This window comes from Oryctolagus cuniculus, chromosome 2, assembly GCF_964237555.1.
Source record: "Oryctolagus cuniculus chromosome 2, mOryCun1.1, whole genome shotgun sequence".
Classification (NCBI taxonomy): Eukaryota; Metazoa; Chordata; class Mammalia; order Lagomorpha; family Leporidae; genus Oryctolagus; species Oryctolagus cuniculus.
Window position 1 is genome coordinate 147,735,988 of NC_091433.1, and position 21,374 is coordinate 147,757,361.

Genomic DNA, 21,374 nt, shown 5'->3' on the forward strand with positions numbered 1-21,374 from the left:
TTTGTGGATTCAGCAGCCTTGGCTATAATTTTATCATAGAAACGGTGTAGCACTTATCCTTCAGTGTCATCAAGAAGTACAGAGAGCTACTGACACTCCAACATCAGCAGAGAAATCTAATAATTTACTAGTTTATTCCATTCATTGTTTGCTTCCTCTCTTTGCAATGCAAGGTCTGTGAAGGTTAGAGCTGCATCAGTTTTATTTCCTGCTGTGTTCTCGGAACCTTGTACAGGGGCTGACACACAGTACGTACTCACTGAGCACTGCTGAACAAATGAAATAAAAAACATCTGCATCCTTGAAATACTTGGGAAAAAATACTATGGCTGTCCTCAGTGAGTACACTCAAAGAAGGAGGACTGTACTCATTTAAACCTTGTTGAGCACCTACTATGTGTCTACACTGGAGTTTGAACAGTGAACAAGCTAGGGCCCTGTACAATTTACATTTAAAGGAGGGACCAGACATTTTAAGAAAATGTCTACACATCAAAAACCAGCTAAAATACATACATTTGACTGTGCATGTCTACATATCTAAGTACAGATATACACATGGTATCTATTGTAGTGATAATAACATTACTAAATCCTCAAGCCAGTCTTTCTGCAACTCCCCTGATGGTTTTAAAGATAAGCAGGCCTGGACTCTCTGGCTTTATCACAAGCCTGAACACAGCAACCCTCCCCAGGGCCTCCAACAGCTAATCTGCTCACACAACTCTAAATGGCTTGAAAACTAACTACTCGCAAGAACTTGGCATTGTATCTGGTCCAGCATACAAACATTTGCTCTCCACACTGACCCCACCATCCTTAAACCTTGCCTGGGGAAGCAAAGTCAGAAAGGTACAAAGAAACCCACAACCTACTGCCTGGAATTGACTGCTGTTAACATTTACATTTTTTTTTAAGAGGCATAGGAACAAAGAACCTTCTAATGCAGCCCTGCCTGAGGAGCCAGGCAAATTACCCCATTCCCAGTGGTTTCGGACAGTGAGGTTCTTGGTTTGCGGGGAAAGAGCGCTAGGGCCTGGCAGAATGGGGCCAGGTAAGGGAGACCAGGAGGCAGCAGTTTGAAGATCCCCCCCTGTGGCTCCCTCATCACTCCACGTCTGTTTTACATGAGTTTTCATTTGAAAAAGGCTTCTTGGCAAACTAACCAAGGCAAGGGAGGCTTAGCAAAAGCAATGGGGTTAAACTAACATGGGTTAAACCCAGCTCAGTACAGGAAAGAGTTGCTCCCTTTGTTTTTTATAGCAGAAATTTAATGAGCTGTGAATAAACGCTCAGGTCATCAACCAGATAAACTGAATTTTGTCACATCAGACCCCAGGGAGGCTATCTACAGGTCTAACTATGGGTCACTTTCACTCCCAAGATATGCATTTTAGATAAAAATTCCTTCTGTAAGACAAATCAGAAGGTAGAGAGCTGTATTTAAGTTTCCTAATAATGTTCTATTTTCCTCCCTAAACCTACGTTCTCTCCCGCACTTGAGGGTGGAGGAGAGAACTGCTCAACTCTGTCCAAACACACTCTGGAGACCGGCAGGTGCCTGACGAGGTCTCCAGAGCATTTCCCTCGTCCCATTCACCTGGACTTGGTCTTAACTTCCGTGACATCAATGCAGAGAGCAGGGTGTCAACACAGCATCCTGGCTGGGCTAGCCAAGGCAGTCATTGCATTGCATTCTTTATCTTATTTGGAATATGGTTTGAAAGCCACCAGTAGCAAAGAAAGCAAAATCATCCTAATTACTTCAAGACAAAGAAATTCTGTTTTCGAAAAGCAGACATTGTGGGTGTATTTGACTGTTTTGAACTGAGGGCAGTTTGCTAAATTGATGAGGTGTTCACTTTGTGGACCACTGCAGCCCTTCCCTGCCCCTGGTTCTAAGAAACATCGCTCTCTGGCCTGCGTCTGTGCTAATATGGCCAGCAGATGGCAGTAGAGAGCAAACCACCCATTTAAACCTAAAAATCCTCTAAGGCTGAGACAAAATTCTTGGCAGCCCTTTGCCCTGGTTTTACCTTCAGACCAGACAGTGGCAAACAGAATCCTGCTAATCCTCTCGGCTTCAATGCTGAGGCGTGGGCACAGGGAGATCTTGTCCACAAATATCCAAACAGATCTCATGAGTAAGGACATTGCTTATTTCCTGCCCATTCACTGAGGTGTTAAGTACCTAGTCTGCATGTATACCCCAAACCCTCAGTCCCCCCAAGCTGTGTGACATGGTAAGCTGTCTAATTTTTCAAATCTTCATTTTCCACATCTGCAAAGCAGAGATCATATTAACACTCAGAAATCCACAGTAGCACAGTCAGCCCACTGTCTGGCCTTAATCAAAATAAAAGTAATGACAATTGTCACCAGCAGGTTTTTGTGCTTTGCCAGTCTCTTTCATTAAGTTTATGTTTCAATGTAGAACAGCTTGTTCTCTATGGGGTCCGATTCTAGCCCCACGGAGTGAGCACCAGGAGGCCTGCAGTTCCCACGCGTCTCTTAGTCATTCCTTCGGGTTACAACTCCTTGGCTGATGCTTGCTATGATTTCATTGGGTTAGCACTGCAAATTTGTATGGAAAGGCTGTGCTCCAACACACAGAGAGAACTGTCTAGGAGATAAAACAACCTTTCCCCCTAACTATTTTTTTTTAAGATTTATTTTATTTATTTGAAAGACAGAGTTACTGGTTCACGCCCCAGATGGCTGCAACAGCCGGAGCTGCGCCGATCCAAAGCCAGGAGCTTCTTCCAGGTCTCCAACATGGGTGCAGGGGCCCAAGGACTTGGATCACCTTCTACTGTTTTCCCAGGCCATAGCAGAGAGCTGGATCAGAAGAGGAGCAGCCAGGACTAGAACTGGTGCCCATATGGGAGGCCGGCACTTCAAGCCAGGGCTTTAACCCACCGCGACACAGCGCTGCCCGCCATCCCCCCAGTTATTTGGCATGAGATAGGGAAACTGGCAGAAGAAGGGGGACCTGCTACCTAATAGTGTTTTAAATCTGGTGCTGCCATTTGTGGTATACTAGGTTAAGCTGCCACCTGCAGCACTGGCATCCCACATGGGCGCTGGTTCAAGTCTTGCCTACTCCACTTCCGAACCAGCTCCCTGATCATGTACTTGGGAAAGCAGCTGAGGGCAGCCCAAGTCCTTGGGCCCCTGCACCCATGTGGGAGACCTGGAAGAAGCTACCAGCTCCTGGCTTTGGCCTTGCCATTGGGGCCTTGCGGGGCGGGGGGTTGGGGGTGAACCAATGGTTGGAAGATTTCTGTCTCTCCTTAACTCCTACTTTCAAAATAAATAAATAAATCTTAAAAAAAAAAAATCTGATGCTCAAGGCCTGAGAGACAGTCCAGGGCCAAGGGCAATTGCTTTCAACCCACACCGTGCATCAGAATCTACAGTGTTTAAAGAAATATAGATGCCAGGGCTCCACCCAAAGAGCCCTCTCAGTGGTCTGGAGTGGGGCTAAGCAGAGCTGTCTTGAGCTCCCTAGGCCTGAGAAGCACTGCCTGCCAAGCCGTTCCCCAGCCAGAGTGTGCTCCACCTGCAGTGAGATTGTTGCACACGCTGAGGGCCAGGCTGCATCGCCTGGTGCTCTGAAGGTCGTGGGCTTCCAGCTGCACGTCGGCAAACTCCGCCCCAGGGGGTGAGAAAGCCCAAAGCCTGGTGAGCAAACATGACAGACCACTTCTCAGAGCTGCACTAAGTCAAATAAGCAATCCCTGGCAGCGGGCAGCGAGGGTCAGCCCGGACATCACCCAGCCCCACTCCCATGAACGCTTGCGATGACTCAGGATGAGGTGCTGTCATTAACTCTGCAGACAGTGCCAGGCCCTCGATGGGGCCAGGAGGTATCTGTTGAATCAACAAGCAAGTTATAGCAGACAAAGTTCCTGTGACCTGCCCGAGGCACAGAGCCAACAAGCCATAGAAATAAAAGGAGGACTCAGGCTGTTCCCACAAAGGTATTCCGGACTTCTGTGGCCATGCAGGGCATGGGACCAGAGCTCACATGACACAAGGTGATGCTGCCTCCTGTAGCCCTGACCTGATGAAGGATGCACTACCAAGGAGTGTCTGCGTCTAGGATAAAGGGTAGTGAGAGAGTGAGGAGGAGAGAAAGGAATGGAGATGCTACGGCAAAGCAGCAGCGATCTCCGAAGCCCGGCTCCTTGCCTGTCCTCTGCAGCAGGTGCCGAGGCCACTTAAGGGGCCTGGAGCCGGGACTGAGCAGCTCTCTGATATCTTTAGGGTTATGCTGAAGGCACAGCGTGGGAACCTGAAGGAACTGAGAGAGACGATGTGCACCTCCCCAGGGATTCACAACCACATGTGACAGAGGAACAAGCCTGGCCTCAAATTTGGGGGCACCCTACAAAACAGAAGCGTGGGGCTCCTTACTCAAAAACGCAGAAGAATTTCAAGACAATGACAGCAAAGCACTCAACTGAGCACAGGGCCCTGCGTGACTGCCCAGATCTCAGGCCTGAGAAGCCAGGCTCCCCAGGATCGGCTGCAGATGCAGTGGGTCCCTGTGCGGAGCGCTTAGCACAAAGGCCGCCACACAGAGGGCACTGGGCGCTGCTGCAGGGGTGTCACAGGGCCTCTCCACAGGCTGCGCCAGCGCAGCTCCTCAGATGCTCTCCAGATCCTGCTTAGCAGCACGGCCGGGTCCTGCTGCTCCGGAGTACAGGGTGCTCGCCAGGAATTTCTAGGACTCCGAAAATGACTCCAAAAAGTCCCTGGTGATTTCAAAACCTACCCCCACAGAACCCCACGCCTTCTCACCACAGCAACTCTGAAGCATTCCCACAGCCTAACGGGACCTCAGGTCACAGCAAACCAACAGCCACGCTCCTCGCCTCCCACCCAGGGAAGGGACACCAGGCTGACTTTAAATGTGGCTGGCTCAGGAAGAGCGGTTACAGGGCAGTTACCCACAGAAGGAGCCCGTGAGCCAGGCCCATCTCTTTTCTGCCCACTTCACGCACAGCCTGAGCCAACAGGCCACCATCCTAACGCTACACTCCTCACCATCCCCAGCTCTCACCTCTGTGGCCAGACCCCAGCAACTCAGCAATGAGACAGGGGGGCCCGGACCCTGGAAAACAGAGAGCACTTGGGGTGAGTGAGGACAGAGAGGACAACAAGCAGAGGGCCAAGTGAGGAAGCCACCCGAGGGATGAGGAGAAAACCAGGACACACTTGTTTTGCTTCTACCACGAACAAGGATGTCTCAAACTTCAGAGCTGGTTATTTGAATGCTCCATACCAGAGGTTCTGAAGTTTGACACAATTAACATTTGGCCTGGGGAAATTCTTCACCATAGTCCCTGTCCTGTGTGTTTTGAGATGGTCATCAATATCCATGGCCTCTACCCACAAACACCAGCTACACCCCTGCAGGTGTGACAACCAGTACATCTCCAGGGTAGGTGTTTGGCACAATGGTTAAGGTATCACTTGGGATGCCCACACCCCCATTGCAGCGTCTGGGATAGAGTCCCAGCTCTGTTCACAATTCCAGCAATGATGGCTCAAGTACTCGGGTCTCTGCCTGAGTGGAGGGGAAGACCTGGATTGAATTACTGGATCCTGGCTTTAGCTTGGCCCAGCCCTGGCTGTTGTGGGCACTTGCAGGGAGTGAACCAGTGGACACAAAATCTTTCTGTTTCTCTGCCTTTCAAACAAAAATGTCTCCAGGCAATGACAAATGTCATGTTAGAGAAAAGATTACCTCTGGTTGAGAAATCAGACTCTGATGAAGAAAAAATGTAACAGGAAATATGAACAGAGAAGGATCCCATGCTCCCACCTCCAATCCCACCCCACCCCACCTGCCTGCTTTCTGCGAGCAGTAGTGACCATGCCACTGGCCTCCCTAAACCTGCTCTGTGATCTCCTATCATTGTCACGTGGGCCTCATGTTCTGCAGGTTGACACATAGACCCAGTTATCTGCTCCTCCTTCTGCATCAACTGCCTCTTGCAGACATCTCCCCTAAGCTCCACACGGTGGTCGGGCAGCACTTTTCATTTGCTTGTCCCACAGCTTTCCAGGACTCCTCCATGTGCCAGGAACTGCTTTAGAGCTTGGGAGACATCAGTGGAAAAAAATAGTTCATCATCCTTGCAGAAACAGACAACGGCCCTAACACATGGTGAATTTACATCATATTACAAGATGAGAAGCAGACCTGGGAGAAGGGGCTCAGGAGCATCTACAGTGGTGGGGGCAGGGCAGGTTTAAGTCGGCCCAATGAGCAGGCTTCATCTGAACAAAGGGTTGAAGGGAAGAGGGAAAGAATCAAGCAGATTCTTGGGGACAGCGCTGTAGAGGGGACAGCCTGTGAGTGCAGAGGTGAGGGCTGAGCCAGCCTGGACAGACAAGGAGCAGCTGGAGCAGAGCGGAGGAGGAACGCACAGTAGCGGGGCGGCCACCCTAGAGAGCCCGATTCTTTCACCTAGATAAATGGGCGACCAATGCAGGTTTTTGACACAAGGAATAAAGTGATCTGGGGCTCTTGTAAGCTTCAAACCATCCCTCTAGCTGTGAGGCAGAGAACAATGGCTGCAGCAGGGACACATGTTGTACAGCAACTGAACACCCTATGTGATAGATGGTGGTTGGCCCGGACCAGGGAGGGGGCAGTGGAGAGATGCCAAATCTAAGAAGGGACATCGTGAGTTCTGGGGACTGCAGCTTCCAGCTCTCACTCAGTGATTGACCTAATGCAGGCTCTCTCTGGATTCTGAGTTTATAGCTCTTTAGATAAAGCAGCAACTCAATAAGTAGGTGTTGCAGGTAAAACTAACATAATATCCACCCACAACTGCCCAACAAAGTGCCGGGATGACTGAAGCAGGTTTTCAGAACTGCCTATGCAGTCCCTTGGCACGCATCAGGCACCTAGTACATGCTTAATAAATGTTTACTGAATGAATAAATCAGTGAACACACCTGCTACTGTGTGAATAATTACTGTATTCCTTTAGACATAATCATTTACAACCATTAACTCAGAGTATTTTATCACCATAGAAGTAATTCATTTTGGCTGACTTGCTTAAAGAATTTATTTTTGGCTTCCCTTGTCACTGCTATAAGTCACTTAAGCTTCATTATTGTACCCAGATCATAATTTTTTTTAAATGATCAGACTCAGAATGCACTGTTACAAAAGTTTGATGTGAGGGGGCTGGTGCTGTGATGCATCTGGTTAACAGCTTGGCCTGAGGCGCTGGCATCCCATATGGGCACTGGTTCGAGACCCAGCTGCCCCATTTCCAATCCAGCTCTCTGCTATGGCCTGGAAGAGCAGTACAGGATGGCCCAAGAACTTGGGTCCCTGCACCCATGTGGTAGACCTGGAAGAAGCTCCTTGCTCCTGGCTTTGGATTGGTGCAGCTCTGGCCATTGCGGCCAACTGGGGAGTGAACCAGCGGATGGAAGACCTCTCTGTCTCTCTGCCTGTCTTCTCTCTGTGTAACTCTGACTTTCAAAGAAATAAATAAACCTTAAAAAAAAAAGAAAGTTTTGTGTAAGATATGAGTTAGTGTGTCAAGTCCACAGCTAGGCTTAATGCTAATGGCCCTGAACCCTATTTGACTCATGTGAGGTGAAAAAGTTCCTTAGGCTGATATCCGATGTCTCTCCCAGGTTGAAAATTTCAGAATTTGGCATTCACCAAAGATATGTACTTTAGGTTTCCCATCTTAAATATCTGAAATCCTTTGGTGCCAGGTACATTTTAAAATTCAGGAAAAAAAATTCTAATTGAGATTCATAATATGTCCAATGGGATCTAGGGCAGCACCTTGAAATTCAAATACTTCTGCAAAGCACGCTATGAATATTCACACATATGAAGACTCTAAATAGCCTCATATCCATGCAGATCACGTTTTGTTGCCAAATTAGTTATATAAACATCTCTGATATTCTAAAATTTTAGGCTTTCAGAATTACAGAGGAAGTATCCTGGATGTATCAGGTTGTAGGTTTTTACCACCATGTTGCCAGAGAAAGCTTGTTTCAACACTCACCAGAGAGCAAAACAGTGGTAGCTCACAGAAGATGTACAAGTCACCAAGGGAAATCAAAGGCTGTAACTCCTTTGATTGAGAAATGGTCTTAGTGATTTAAAGCACTCTTGGACTAAGCCTGGGGGAGGAGGTAGCCTTGAGATTAGTTCCGGCCTTACTGATTCTTGTTGATGCGAGCATGACCCATCACTAAGCTGATTCACACCGATTTCAAGTAGGGTTAATTGTTTTCATTAAAGTCAAGTGTCTTAATTAGCTCAAGCTTGACTAAAAATGTAAGAGAATTGATAGTGTCTCTCTGTAACAAAACCCTAAAATAATTTTCCCCAGCTTATGGTCATCTTAGTTCATTTCAAAACTGCTCTTTCTTGATGTCCAACAGTTAATAGTATGAGATGATGCAAATGTATGCAAATTTTCCAAATACTTGCATAGAACAATTCAGAAACTGCCAGATTCATTTTCTAAGTTTTATAGGGGTCCAAAAGAACAGACAATTTTGCAGGTAGTGCTATGATCTTCATAAATGTACCTGGATCCTCAAATGCTAGCAGTTACTTAATTTTAATACTTTTAAGTTGAAGGAACACAGAAAATCATCAGTACCATGTCATGGGAACTAGAACATGGCCATGATTCAGTCTCTTGCTAAATTTGTTTAGAAAGCTGTTTGGCTGTTTGAGTAAGATGAGAAATCACCTTATTTCCATGGAAATGAATTCAAAAGTCATTGTTATACCAACAGCAAAAATGTGGAAGAAAGCTCACTCAAATCAAGCTCTTATAAAAATAAAACCATCCACCCATGTACCTTCATGTCCAAACTGAGAGTGGAGACGTTCTAACACTGCTCTGCTGCACTTGCTCCTTCCCAGGGTACTTCACTGCCATTTTTGAGGCACAGCACAGGTGGAGAGGGTCATGACTTCTTTCAGTTGGGTCAGGGAAGGTCAAAGGACATCCAAACAACTTGCGTCCACTCCGCCACTTCCTCTGCTTTGTCCTTTTCCCATCCTCTCTCTCCCCCATCTTTAACCCCAGTGCTCTCTGAAAATACTCCAAGGTTCAAGGGTATGCTATTCCTAGCTGAAGAGGACCCTGGAACAGAAAACTGCTTACATTTTTCATCACTTGTAGTCTCCTCCTAAAATCCTCACATTTTAAGTCCTGGATCTGTGCTCTGTCTTCTACCTTACTCCGGTTTCGAGGCACACCTTACGTTCTGGGTGGCTCAGGCAGCTGGTCTCAGCACCACAGGAGGGCCTATTCTGATCATCTCTGCTATCCCAAAACCAGGCCAAGAGGCTTCAAGACTCCACTGCACCCTTGCTCTTTCTCTGTGATGATGGCACTAAGGCTTGGCTGAGGACAGAAGACCATCCCTGAAGGCTGTCACAGAAGCTTTCCTTGGCCTGGCCCTGTGTACACTGGCTCAAGGACTCCCCAAGTTGGGGGTTGATACACAGGCCACATTTAGGTTGTTAGCAACAGTTCAACCAGAAGAGTCAGGGGTCTGTTGGCACAGGCACCAATGGTGGAGAATGAGTTTAGGTGAGTGCTGTGTGGACAAAATTTCATATTCCAGTAGTTAAAACTTACTACAATGTGTGAAAAAAAAAAACCCTGCATACTCAACCTGTGATTTCAGGTATTATAACTTAGCATAAAAAGCAATTTAAAAATACATCCTAATGTCAGTGTAAAGTACTAAGTCAATAGGATAACTTGTAGTGAGCAGTGATTCTGAAAATTAAGAAGGTGGCTGCATGTAGAGAAGTTCCCCCTACACTCTCCCAGGAGCTCCCTCCTCACCACAACCCTCCCGTGACTCCTAAGGTTCAAACTGCATCACGATCTATGTCATCCTTTCAAAGCAAGTCCATTCCTCCTCCTCCCAAAACACAGGCTACTGTGCAATTACTCATCCCTCTAACATGCATGCGGACTCCTCTCTCTGTCACACTTCCAGTCCAGGGCTCCAAGGGCATGTCCCACACGATGCAGGCTTGTTTCAGGTATGCCCTAGCCATGGTGCACCTCCCAGATCTGCTTTGACCTTGCCAGAGGTGTATGTGGCAATCTGTTGAGACGAATATAAGGTGGATGATGTCCCTGACTGTCCCCCTGTGACTCTGGGGACAGGAGCTAGCCATTGGGTTGGCTGTATACAACCAATACAAATCCCTGGTTACACAGATGCTCATCAGAACTGGCCTCTGAACTGTCTTTGAAAGCCAAGGTCAAGGACTCGGCATCAGGCAGCAAAGGATAACAGGAAAACTTAATGAAAGCTCCTGAGCTGACCTCCATGCTTTAACATTTCTATCTTAATTATGTGACACAATTTTTTGGATGAGTTGGGTAAAGCGACTGCCAAAAAGGAGTCGTCATTTCTGGATGGTTCTCTCCGTTGTGCAAATTTATGGTCAAGAATCCCATCTAGCAAGTTAGCTCATCAGTTATCTCAGAACCTGTTGGCAATTGGTTTACCCCGAAGGACACACCAAGAAATTCCAGGCATTTCTGGCTATTTTACTAACCTTTTTTGGGGGGTGGGGCTTGCTCTTAGGGGTCCTTGAGCACTTCATCTGTTTGAAATTAGCCCATGGTCTATGGAAGAGAACTTAAGGATTTTGACCGTCTCCTTGGGGGCACCCTGAAGTGGAAACCAAACTGTACATATTCCTATGCCCACCCCAAGCCTAAATTTAGCAATGTGTCCACACCAGGGTCTGAGCTTTCATGAAAAGGGAAATGGGAAATCTCCGGATTAGCTGACCACAAATACACTTTCTAAAATAACAGTTATAGAAAGCAACAGAGCTCCAAGAACAAATAGGAAGTACACTACCCAGCTCACCTCCCTGCTGGTCAATTTTTAACAAGTCTGCTGGACATGTCATTGAAAGAGGACAGCCTGAATGTGATCCAGGCCATGGTTCCTTCTCCCAGACCCCAAACCCGTCACGGGCCAGCAGAGTGCACTGCACATGGCTGGGCCCAGGGAGCCACATCTGGGGCGGCATCAATCCACATGAGGGCGTCATGACGAAGGATGATGGAGGAATCCTAACGTACTCTGGACCTTCTGAGGCCCCAGGGCCTCATGTTGCTCAGGAAATTTCTCAACAGGGGGACTGATTCCTCTCCACTTGATCAAGAGGACTTCTTCCGATGGTGGATGCCATGTCTCACAGACCTGGGCACTCCCCTTTAGTGGTGGTCCCAGGAGCCTAAAGTTAGGTCTAGGCCCACCTGGGGTTATGAACAGGACTTCCTTGCCTGTGCGCTGAATATTCCCATTGCTGAGACTTCATCTCATCTTTCCTATTCACACTTTCTGCTGCAATGTCTCTCAGTCTTTTTCGTAAAAATAGTAACATACCTATCATGAGAATTTAAACGCACACACACACACATATATAAATTTCTTTTATCCTGAGGTTGGTACTGGCATTATCCTCATTTTATAGATGAGGAAATAGAAGCCCAAACATGTTATGAAAGGACCAAAGTGTTCAATCTTGGGTTAAATTTGGACTTGAACTCTGGCCTCTTAACTCTGAGCCCATGGTCTTCACCCGTATTAGTACGGTGGCTATTTGCTTAAAGATTTTTTAAAAACCATTTGTCTCATTTTTCCCACCATTTACTTGTTTCATTGTTCATTTTTAGTGGCAGAGCACAGTCACATAGAAGGTGACCAACTTGTCCATTACATCTCAGTTTTATCATGGAAAAAACCCATCTCCTAGGAAACCACTCAGTATCTTTAATGCAGTGTTGTTTCTCTTTGCTGTAGGACCAGGGCTGGTACCAACAGATATGTTTGTGTGAATTAGGAAGAAGGGCATTCATTTATTTTTAACAGAATTATTAGTATTGTAGTCAATGTACTGCCTTAATCCCTCATAGAAAAAGGTGGTTACAATGAAACAAAAATGCACAGCATACATCATACTGAACATTCTCAGAGTGACCGGTAAGTAGTGACACATCAATTACCTTTATACCCTTGCTCTGTCTCCCTGAGGTCAATTTTGGTTATCGGTTTGAAGTCCGTGTCCCATAACCGTATACAACCATCTCGCCCACCAGTGGCAAAGCCTTCTTCACACGCATACATGCTGAAGATTCCAGCCTAAAGATTAAAATCAGTCATGTTCAATGACCATCCTAAATGGTCATTATAGTTCAATCTGATGATTAACAAACACAACTAGGCCAAACAAAAAACTAAACTAAGGACAACTTGTTCTTTAATGAAATTTTGACAATGGACCGAGCAGCCATTTACAAAATCCTTCATCACAGTTTAGTCCCCAAGTAATCATAACCAGCAAAGCTAACTAGCTCCAGCATCCCTTTGCCATTACCAAATTTATGGTCAAATAATAAGTTAGGAGCACCTTGATTAAATCAGATATGGGCACCATCAGTTTCTTTATGTGGCGATTGACCTTTCTAAAGAAAAGACAACTGTGGAATGTTTCATGTGAGTTGCTCTCCAAAGTAACCAAGTACAGATGTCAGGCTAGAAGATGTTTTTTCCTCCCCACATCTCAATTCTTTTCCTGTGGAAGAGCATCTTTAAGTTACAAAATTGTTTTCTCTGGTTTGTTCCAAAGTGCTACAAGCATATAGTGTTGATGTAAGATTTGGTGTAAAGAGAAATTAGGACATTAAGGCAGCTGGTTTTGTGAATGAGGGCAAATACTGACCTTCTAATAGTTTTAAGAGCTCTTTCATAATTAGCAAGGCCCAGAAAACTGTTCCTCAACATACAAGACAATGAAAAATTTCAAGCTTCATAGCACTTTTGCTAAGAGTTGCTTAAGCTTTTCTTCGCAGTAAGAGCAGTAAGGAATCAATGTGAAGTCAGCTGCAGGTCTGTGAGGTTTCTGGTGACATCTTACTACCCACTCACTACAATAGGTGCTACCTTTTACCTCATCTCCCTAGTGTCCCCAGCATCTTCATTTTAATCATCTACAGATATGACTATGTAACCGGTTTCATGTTTATCGAAAGAGCCCAGAGTAATAAGAAGTTTGCACCTGTTTGTACTGAGCTGATTTTTAAGAGAGGAGGTTCTTCACGGTTTCTGTTTGCTGTTGATGAGTGACAGCCACCAGCCAATTAATAGTTAAGGTGAACATGAATAAAGTTACTATGCTTTTGAGATCTGTTTTTCTTCTAGGCAGACACAGATGAATTTGGGAGCTCTGATTCTAAAGCAATGGGGCAAAATACACGACCCAAACTTATGCAATATGTCACCTCCAAATTCCCATATGATCACACTCACACTATGTGCTCCTTGAATGGTGCGGACTAGATTGAGCCCTTTCCAGACGTAGATGTCGCCATTTAAAGCACCAGAGTAGGTGATGTCGTCTTTGGCACATGCAAGGCAAAGGATGGTCTGAAGATCCCCAGTTTTGCCAAATATTCCTCTTTTTGCGGTCAGGGCATTTCCACACAGCATCCAAAACTAGAAAGCGATAAAATCAACAGAGCTGAAGAGAGAGTATTCTGATGCGTTGCAGGATTGGTGTTTGTTTCAGTACATTTTACATAATTTACTCTATCTTAAATCAAGTAAATTAAATTATTGCTTGTGACAGTAGAGCACCACAAAATTTTTAGCCTACTACAAGGGACAGGAGAAACACTTTAGTGTATTTTAAATTTTCCAAGCTCCAAAATTTCAAATTTTTGCTTGTCATTTAAACGGTGATTTAAGTAGAAAATACCCAAATTCTCATTCTTGGACTAAAGGGGACAGATCATGTTTAATTTTTTCTTTCAAATTATCAAACTTCCAGAGGTTCATTTTAGAGAGGTCTAGAAATATTAAAAGGAAAGCTGAAATTATCTACCCCTTCCTGATAGCATGATGATATATCATCCAAGCATTTTTAAGGCTTAGTAATTACTTTCTAACTAAAAACGTTACCAATCTTTGCTGTCACCAGTTGACTGGGATTTCAGTTCTAGTTGCACAATTCATCATGTGGTAGGCCACAAGCATAAAACTGAGTTACTCAATGGCAGGCAGCAGAGACACTCTATGGGTGCACAGAAATAAAGTATGTTACTTTGCTGTAATTTTTAATGTATGAACTAGTATAACCTGCCATTATCAAGGCTCTTTGCATATGTTATTCAATCAGCATAGGACCCTTGAGAACAGGCCAGGGTGGATACTATTATTAACCCCGTCTAGCAGTAAAGGAAAGAAGGCGTAAGCAGCTCAGCGAAGGCAAGAGTTTAATAGGGTTATACATGAGAACGTTGAACGCCGCCTCGAGAACGTTAGCTCTAATGAGGCTACACAGGAAATGAGCAGAGACTTTTAAGGCCGTGTATTCACACTACACACAAGTGGCAAGGAAGTCCACAGAGAACTAAGTTCAATTAAATGGAATGAACAAGAGTAGGACTTTGATCAGTGGTGAGGGAGAAAGAACATCTTGATGCCGAAAAGCAGCACCAGACAACTCTGGTGGCAGGGATGTGAGGCGGAAAGTCGGTGACAACCCTACTACTTCACATCTGCAAATGAGGAAAATGGAGGTTCTCTCAGGGCAGCTGCACATTCAAAGAAGCATTCTGGGCCGACTGTACTACCAGGATGGCCAGGACTCAGGCAGCTATGGGAGAGAGGGGGTGGGAGGGCTGTTTTGTGGGGCTGCCTCAGTGTGCATGAGGCAGGACTGTACAGCCATTTAAGGCAATGTGCAATTCTATGAACTGTCAATTCCAGTAATTTCTTTCACTGAATATTATTATGCTTTTTAAAGTATTCAAGTATGCATCAAAAGAACAGAAAGATCTGGGGAAAGCTAGTTAGACAAAAGCTTCAGAAAACCCTGGAAGTTCAAATTTTTTAAGTCAATTAATTAGTTTAAGAGGTGGGCAGAAAGAAACATCTTCCACTCTTGGTTCACTCCCCAAGTGCCTGCAATAGCTGGGGCTGGGCTGAGGCTAAAGCAGGAACCTGGAACACAATCCAGTTCTCCCACATCGGTGATAAGAATCCAGTAATATGAGCCACCACTGCTGTCTCCCAAGATATGCACTGGCAGGAAGTTGGAATCAAACTAGAGCCAGGAATCTAACCCAGGAAAATGGGTGTGTTGGCCACTAGGCTAAATGCCTACCCTGGGCACATTCAACTCTGAAACCTGAATGAGCTTTCAGTCATAAGCAACTAGTAGTTGTGCAAATATGCCAAAGAACCTGCTGTTCATGGTGATGCTCAAGGCACCAGGATACCTGCTTTCTCATCATGTATCTTCATGGGTGAAGACTGTCTTTTAGTATAGGATGTGTGCCTTTGGCCTGAGTTAAACATTTCTAGGTGGACAACCAGAAAAAACAGACAAAATTATCCTCACATCTGATCAACACAAAGGTTTTGGGACAAAAAAAAAAAAATCACCCAGTCTAGCAGTGAAGACACTGGTTAGAACACCTGTGTCCTACATCAGAGTGCTTGGGTTTGAGACTTGGCTCCAGCTCCTGATTCCAGCTTCCTGCTAACGTAGATCCTGGGAGTCAGGCTCCTGCTACCCACATGGGAGATCTGGATTCAGTTCTGGGCTCCGGGCTTTGGCTGAGCCCAGCTCTGGCCATTGCAGGCATTTGGGGAGTAAACTAGTAGATGAGACCTTTTCTTCTATCTCTTTGCTTCTCACATAAATCAAAAATGATTATGCAGTCAGATGGTACAATGCTCACACAAAACATTCCCAATGAACAAATGAGTCTCTTAAAAGACACATGCAGATATGACACAGGTATGAGATTTGCTACAAAGAGTAACAAGTACCCAAAATACTATCTGTGAGAACCATTTCTTATTTGGAAAACACTGGCAGTTTAGGATAGGAAAGCCTTATGAAAGCCACATCAAATGAAGAGACATTGTTCTTCTCCAATGGGCCCTCACAGACTGTAATGCGAACTGTGCTAAAACTGGCAGGTATCTTGGAGTTCATCTGGCCTAGGTAATCCCCCAGCTCCCTTCCGTGTTTGCCTAGAGACCGGAGAAGGCACCACAGGACCCACAGACCTGGCAGGCTCATTTGCAGTAAAGTCAGTGCAGCAGATGATGTTCACTGTTCCTGTTTTCCTAGCATTCATTTCAGGTCATTGTAATTTGCCTGTCTGCCAAGCACTGGGAATCGGCGGAACCAGAGAGGATCTCAGCCTAGCTACAAAGATTTCACATAAAAAATAGTTTCTTGGAATGCAAAGATATCGCACTCAACTTCTGACTGGAATCATTCACTCAATGTCAAAGGCAGGCTTTGGAATAGAAAACAAAACAAAACAAAAACAGGAGGGAGGAATTCTGAAATTGGAAACAGCAAAGACAGATAATGAAAATAACTTACTGAAGCCTGTGTAAGCTCGTTGTGGGTTTACTTATAAAGAAAATTAATAGGGGCTGGCACTCTGGCATAGTGGGTAAAGTTGCTGCCTACAGTGCCAACATCCCGTATGGGTGCCGGTTTGAGTCCTAGCTGCTCCAAATAACTGATTAAAAGTTAGAGTTAACCAAGGATGGCAAGAAATAGGGAGGAATCAGGAGAATTCTTTCAACTAAGTGCCTCATCTAGTTACAAAAACACAAAACCAACCCAAAAAATGTGTTATTTTTTGGAGAAGAGTTAAGCCAAGACAGATCCTAAGCTGATCATTTCTCAGAGGAAAGAGTTCTCCGGAGAGAGTCAGAGGCCAAGAAGGAATCTTGTCCCTACCACTGGCTTTGTGATCCTGGGAAATGGGGGAAAGAAGCTATTATCATTGTGCCCCTACTGGCTGCATACACTGTTTAATAGAGCTCTTGATAAGCTCAGGAGCTAGTGTGCCCTGAGATTCCTGGGGAGAACAAGTTCATTCTCAGGAAGATTAAACAGCTTGCCCAGCCACAAGCAGAGTGGAACAAAATCAAGACACAAAGTAACCCCTACCCCAAGTCTACCTCAGCTTCCACTCCTCCCCATGCAACAGGCAGGGTGGATGTTGGCCCCAGGTCATGCCCCAGACTTTCAGACAGCTGCCACCAACATCCTGATGGAAACCAGGCTCACCATGAGCTTGCATGTTCACTTACTCGTCGGTCAAAAGCCAACTCAGTGCTTCATAGCTCATGCTGATTGGCAGATATGCTTGTCTATTTTTGATTAATAAAAAAAGTTGCTAAGGAGATATTAGTTAATGCCTGGTTTATTTTCCAGCCCAAATCTTTCAAAATAATCATGGAAAGAGGTTTTCAGGAAACAAAACCATTAATAGGTGTAGTACATAGAATGAGCCACAGACCTTGCCAGCCTTCTAGGCCCCCAGCTGCTTGGGTGGCCACTGCCTCCCCATCAACTCCTGATGAGTGCAGCCCCTTCCCTGGGCTCTGCTGCCTGCCAGCCCCTTGCTACCAAACTCACCTGCCCAGCAGAGCTCTGAGTACACCAAATCCACTCCCTGAAACAGTGAGGCTCTAACCAGCTGGGATCTCTCCTTTGTTGATGCCGTTTTTGGCTCAGCCTCTCTGATAGAATATTCTGCTTGAATGGCTAAACTTCCAGCATATTGAAAATAGGCTCTGTTTTTGTCCCTTCACATAGTACAAACACAAAATCAGTGAGATTTTTGGTCTTTCGGGTCTGCTGTGTGAAGCATGGAAGGAGTCTCTAACTGATGCTAAACCACAAAGCAGCACACATAGAAGATATTTTCTCAGGCCAAAAATGAGGTCTTTGCACAAGGATTACAAAAAGTTTGCAAACCCCTAAGGCGTTGGTAGCACATCTTGTTCCTTTGAGTAGTGGAACCTCTACCATCATCTATTTTTTTAACTTAGTGTCCTCTATTTTTTTTTCATATTTCTTTTTTAAGATTTTATGTATTTGAAAGTGAGAGTTTCACAGAGAGGCAGAGACAGAGAGAGGTATTCCATCCACTGGTTCACTCCCCAACTGGCTGCAACAGCCAGAGCTGAGCTGATCCAAAGCCAGGAGGTTACTCTGGGTCTCCCACGCAGAAGCAGGGGCCCAAGTCCTTGGGCCATCTTCTACTGTTTTCCCAGGTCATAGCAGAGAGTCGGACTGGAAGTGGAGTAGCTAGAACACAAACCGCGCCCATATGGGATGTTGGTACTGCGTGTGGTAGCTTTACCCACTATACCACAGTGCCAGCCCCTTCATATTTCTTTTGAAAGTATTAAATATTATCTCAAAATAATTTATGAATAAAATACAGAAGGGAACATTTTTAAATCACCCAGCAACTCACTACCCAGAGATAACTATCTAAAATTTGAGACTATCTTCCCAATGTATTTCCTATTGAAAAATACACTTTATATTTAAAATAATAAAAGTCACAAATTAATCCATTTAGAATTGGACTATAGGGTCCAGCGCTGTGGTGTAGTGGGTAAAGCTGCCACCTTCTATGCCAGCATCCCATATGGGTGCTGGTTCAAGTCCCAGCTGCTCTACTTCTAATCCAGCTCTCTGTTGTGGCCTGGGAAAGCAGTAGAAGATGACCCAAGTCCTTGAGCCCCTGCACCCATGTGGGAGATACAGGCTCCTGGCTTCGGATTGGTGCAGCTCTGGCCATTGAGGCCAACTGGGGAGTGAACCAGCGGATGGAAGACCTCTCTCTCTGCCTCTCCTTCTCTCTGTGTGTAACTTTGATTTCCAAATAAATAAATCTCTTAAAAAAAAAAAGTGGACTATAAACATCCCCACTTAAATATATCTTGATTATTTTCCATTATTGTTACATAATCATCTAGAACTTGGCTTACAATGATTGCACAGTATTTCATCATATGGATTATATCATATCTCATTTAACCGTTAGAGCACTTAGGTGGTTTCGGGTTTCCTTTTGATTGGTTTAATTGCTATTGTTAAGTTATTGACATCAAATGAGCTCTTGGTTCATAATTCTAACAATTTCCTTGGGATAAATTCCAAGCTATGAAATTACTACACCCAAAAGGATCAACATTTCTAAAGCTAATAGTGGATGTGACCACATTTCTGGACCGAAAGACTTTCCCAACTTACCCCTCCGCAGCAGGATTTGCGAGTGTACATTCACACAATCCTTGCCTACTCTGGGAACTTTCATCAGAATTTGATAGATTCAAATATTCTGTTGTCTTTAAGTTTGTATTCCTTTATTATTAATGAAATTTAGCATGTTGTCTAGTAAGTTGACTTAATTAGCAATGTTTATTTTTGCCAGTCATCTATGTTATTTTTCTTTCTAGATTTGCTAGCAGTCTCCATTTTAAGAATACACCATTATTTAATATGCTTGTTGCTTATATTCTGCTAGTTTGTAGCTTCTGTGTTTTGTTTTTATTTCAGGGGAGAAACAGGTGTCTACAGAAAGTTTTAATATTGATATAGTTGAATATTTCAGTATTATCCTTTATGGTTCCTCTTTGCTTTACATTTAAACAGGCCTTTCTCCAACTTGAGAGCAGCTGAATATCTGCCTATATATTCCTCTAGTTATCTTATTGTTTTAAAACCTTTTACTCTTTAATTCATACAGACTTTATTGTTTAAGATAAAGTAATAACTTTTCCCCAAAAATAGATGAATTTTTCCAGTGTCTACAAGTTAGAAATTCTCCTTTTGCATTCTAAATCATTGTATTTACTAAGCCCTATTATTATTTTCAGTTTAAAAGATGGGCTCATTTCTCTTTATCCCAGTCTTATATTACTCTAATTATTTTAACTTCTGATAGGCTTTCATAAATAGTGGTGCATATACACCATTATTTTTCATCCTAAAGTTCTTAGCCTTATTCTTTCATCCCCCAGGATTAACTTAGAGTAAAGAAAAATTCTGTCAGGTAATAACAATGACAACCAAAGTAATAGCCCTTAATTTACACCGAATATCATTTGGAGGGAAATGACTCATTTGCAAATTTTAGACATCATGTCCAGAATCAAGATTATATAATTGCTCAAGTTTTCTTCTATGTTTCTCTGTAAATTTTTATAATGTGCTTTAGGTAAGTCTGGCATATTTCTCATATTTATTTCTGAGTGGTCTATTACCTGTCCTTTTCTAACATTTAGGTGGGAAAAATGGGCAGAATCATTAAAAATTAGACTGGAAGAACAGGGAAGCCAGAAAGGTAGGCTGGAGGCGTAACTTGGTACCCACTCCATTCACAGAAAAATGCGTCATTTTTGTACTAGTAGAGATCCTCATATTTGCTCTTCAAGAAGGTAGCCCTTACCTTTTTACTTGCTGATTTTAAATTACATTGACTACAATCCTATAGGCAGAAGATAATGGGTCATATGCCAGGGGTCAGGAGAAAATTTTGCTATGTCACTGCAAAGGATGTTGATACTTGCATAGGAAATCAGAAAGAGGCAAACGTGGGCCTAGCCAGAGGCAGGTTACGGTGCGTGGACAAGAGGAGCACAGGGGCTTTAAACGCCAACGGCCCAGGTTTGCAATGCATCGCTCTATTTCTACACTGAATAAAACGTGGCATCTTTCTTCTTGGAGAACATCTCGATCTGCCAAAAAGAGGTTTGACAGGCAGCAAGTCTAAGTATTCATTAGGATGAGAATACCTGACAACACTGCCAGCAGACTGAAAACATGCAATTCTAGAGGCACGGAGTCTGCAGTGTGGGATTTGTTCAACAGCTTCCTTTAGCGGCCCCCCGCTGGATTCCTACTTGGCACTTCTCTGAGTCCCATCCGCTGAGGTAGTTTGAGAAACAGGCAAGAGGGCTCTGGTTTTAAAGTGAAAAAAAGTCAAGCAGTCTCTCAGCACCAAGTTTTCTAGACAAACACCTCAAATTCCTCTCACGCAAGAAACCAAAACATTTTTAAAAATAACAGCTTACCTTAATATGCTTGACTCCACAGCTAACCACTCTGTTCGGCTGATACGGATCCCAGGAAATATCAAAAATCTGTAAAAACAAACAAACAAACAAAACGGTGCTGTGCTGATCCATTCATGTATTTTTTTCTTCCACCAGGTCCCAGTAACTGGCATGATTCTGCCCAACACTTAGAACACCATGTTACCTCACGGAATGGAAATGGAGCATGTGACCTGGGAATGGGTCAGGAACTGCCCACACATGCGTGATCGCCTCAGGTCCACTTACCTTGGGACTGAGGGGAAAGGCAATTAACACAATCACTGAGAACCAACCCGAGTTTTAACCACTTTTTTCCATCTGGGGTAAAGAAACCTTTGACAATTTCAGGAAATTTTTAAACATACTTTGTTTAAGAT

At 44.4% G+C, this 21,374-nt stretch overlaps 1 protein-coding gene across 17 annotated transcripts in view; it reads right to left on the minus strand.

Annotated features, from left to right (window-relative positions):
- Positions 1-21,374, minus strand: part of EML6 (EMAP like 6) — a 388,832-nt gene that overhangs the window by 198,247 nt on the left and 169,211 nt on the right. For 16 of the 17 annotated variants that reach the window (XR_011386640.1, XR_011386638.1, XR_011386639.1 and 13 more), the window contains 3 exons: positions 20,974-21,042; positions 13,372-13,557; positions 12,069-12,204 (listed from right to left, as the gene is read on the minus strand). Coding sequence is in view for 7 of the 17 variants with exons in the window: in XM_070069105.1 (XP_069925206.1) it covers positions 12,069-12,204; positions 13,372-13,557; positions 20,974-21,042 (391 nt within the window). In the remaining 10 variants the exon portion in view is untranslated. Of the gene's footprint in view, positions 1-12,068; positions 12,205-13,371; positions 13,558-20,973; positions 21,043-21,374 lie in introns of those variants that run through there. The other variant, XM_070069110.1, reaches the window with a different exon arrangement.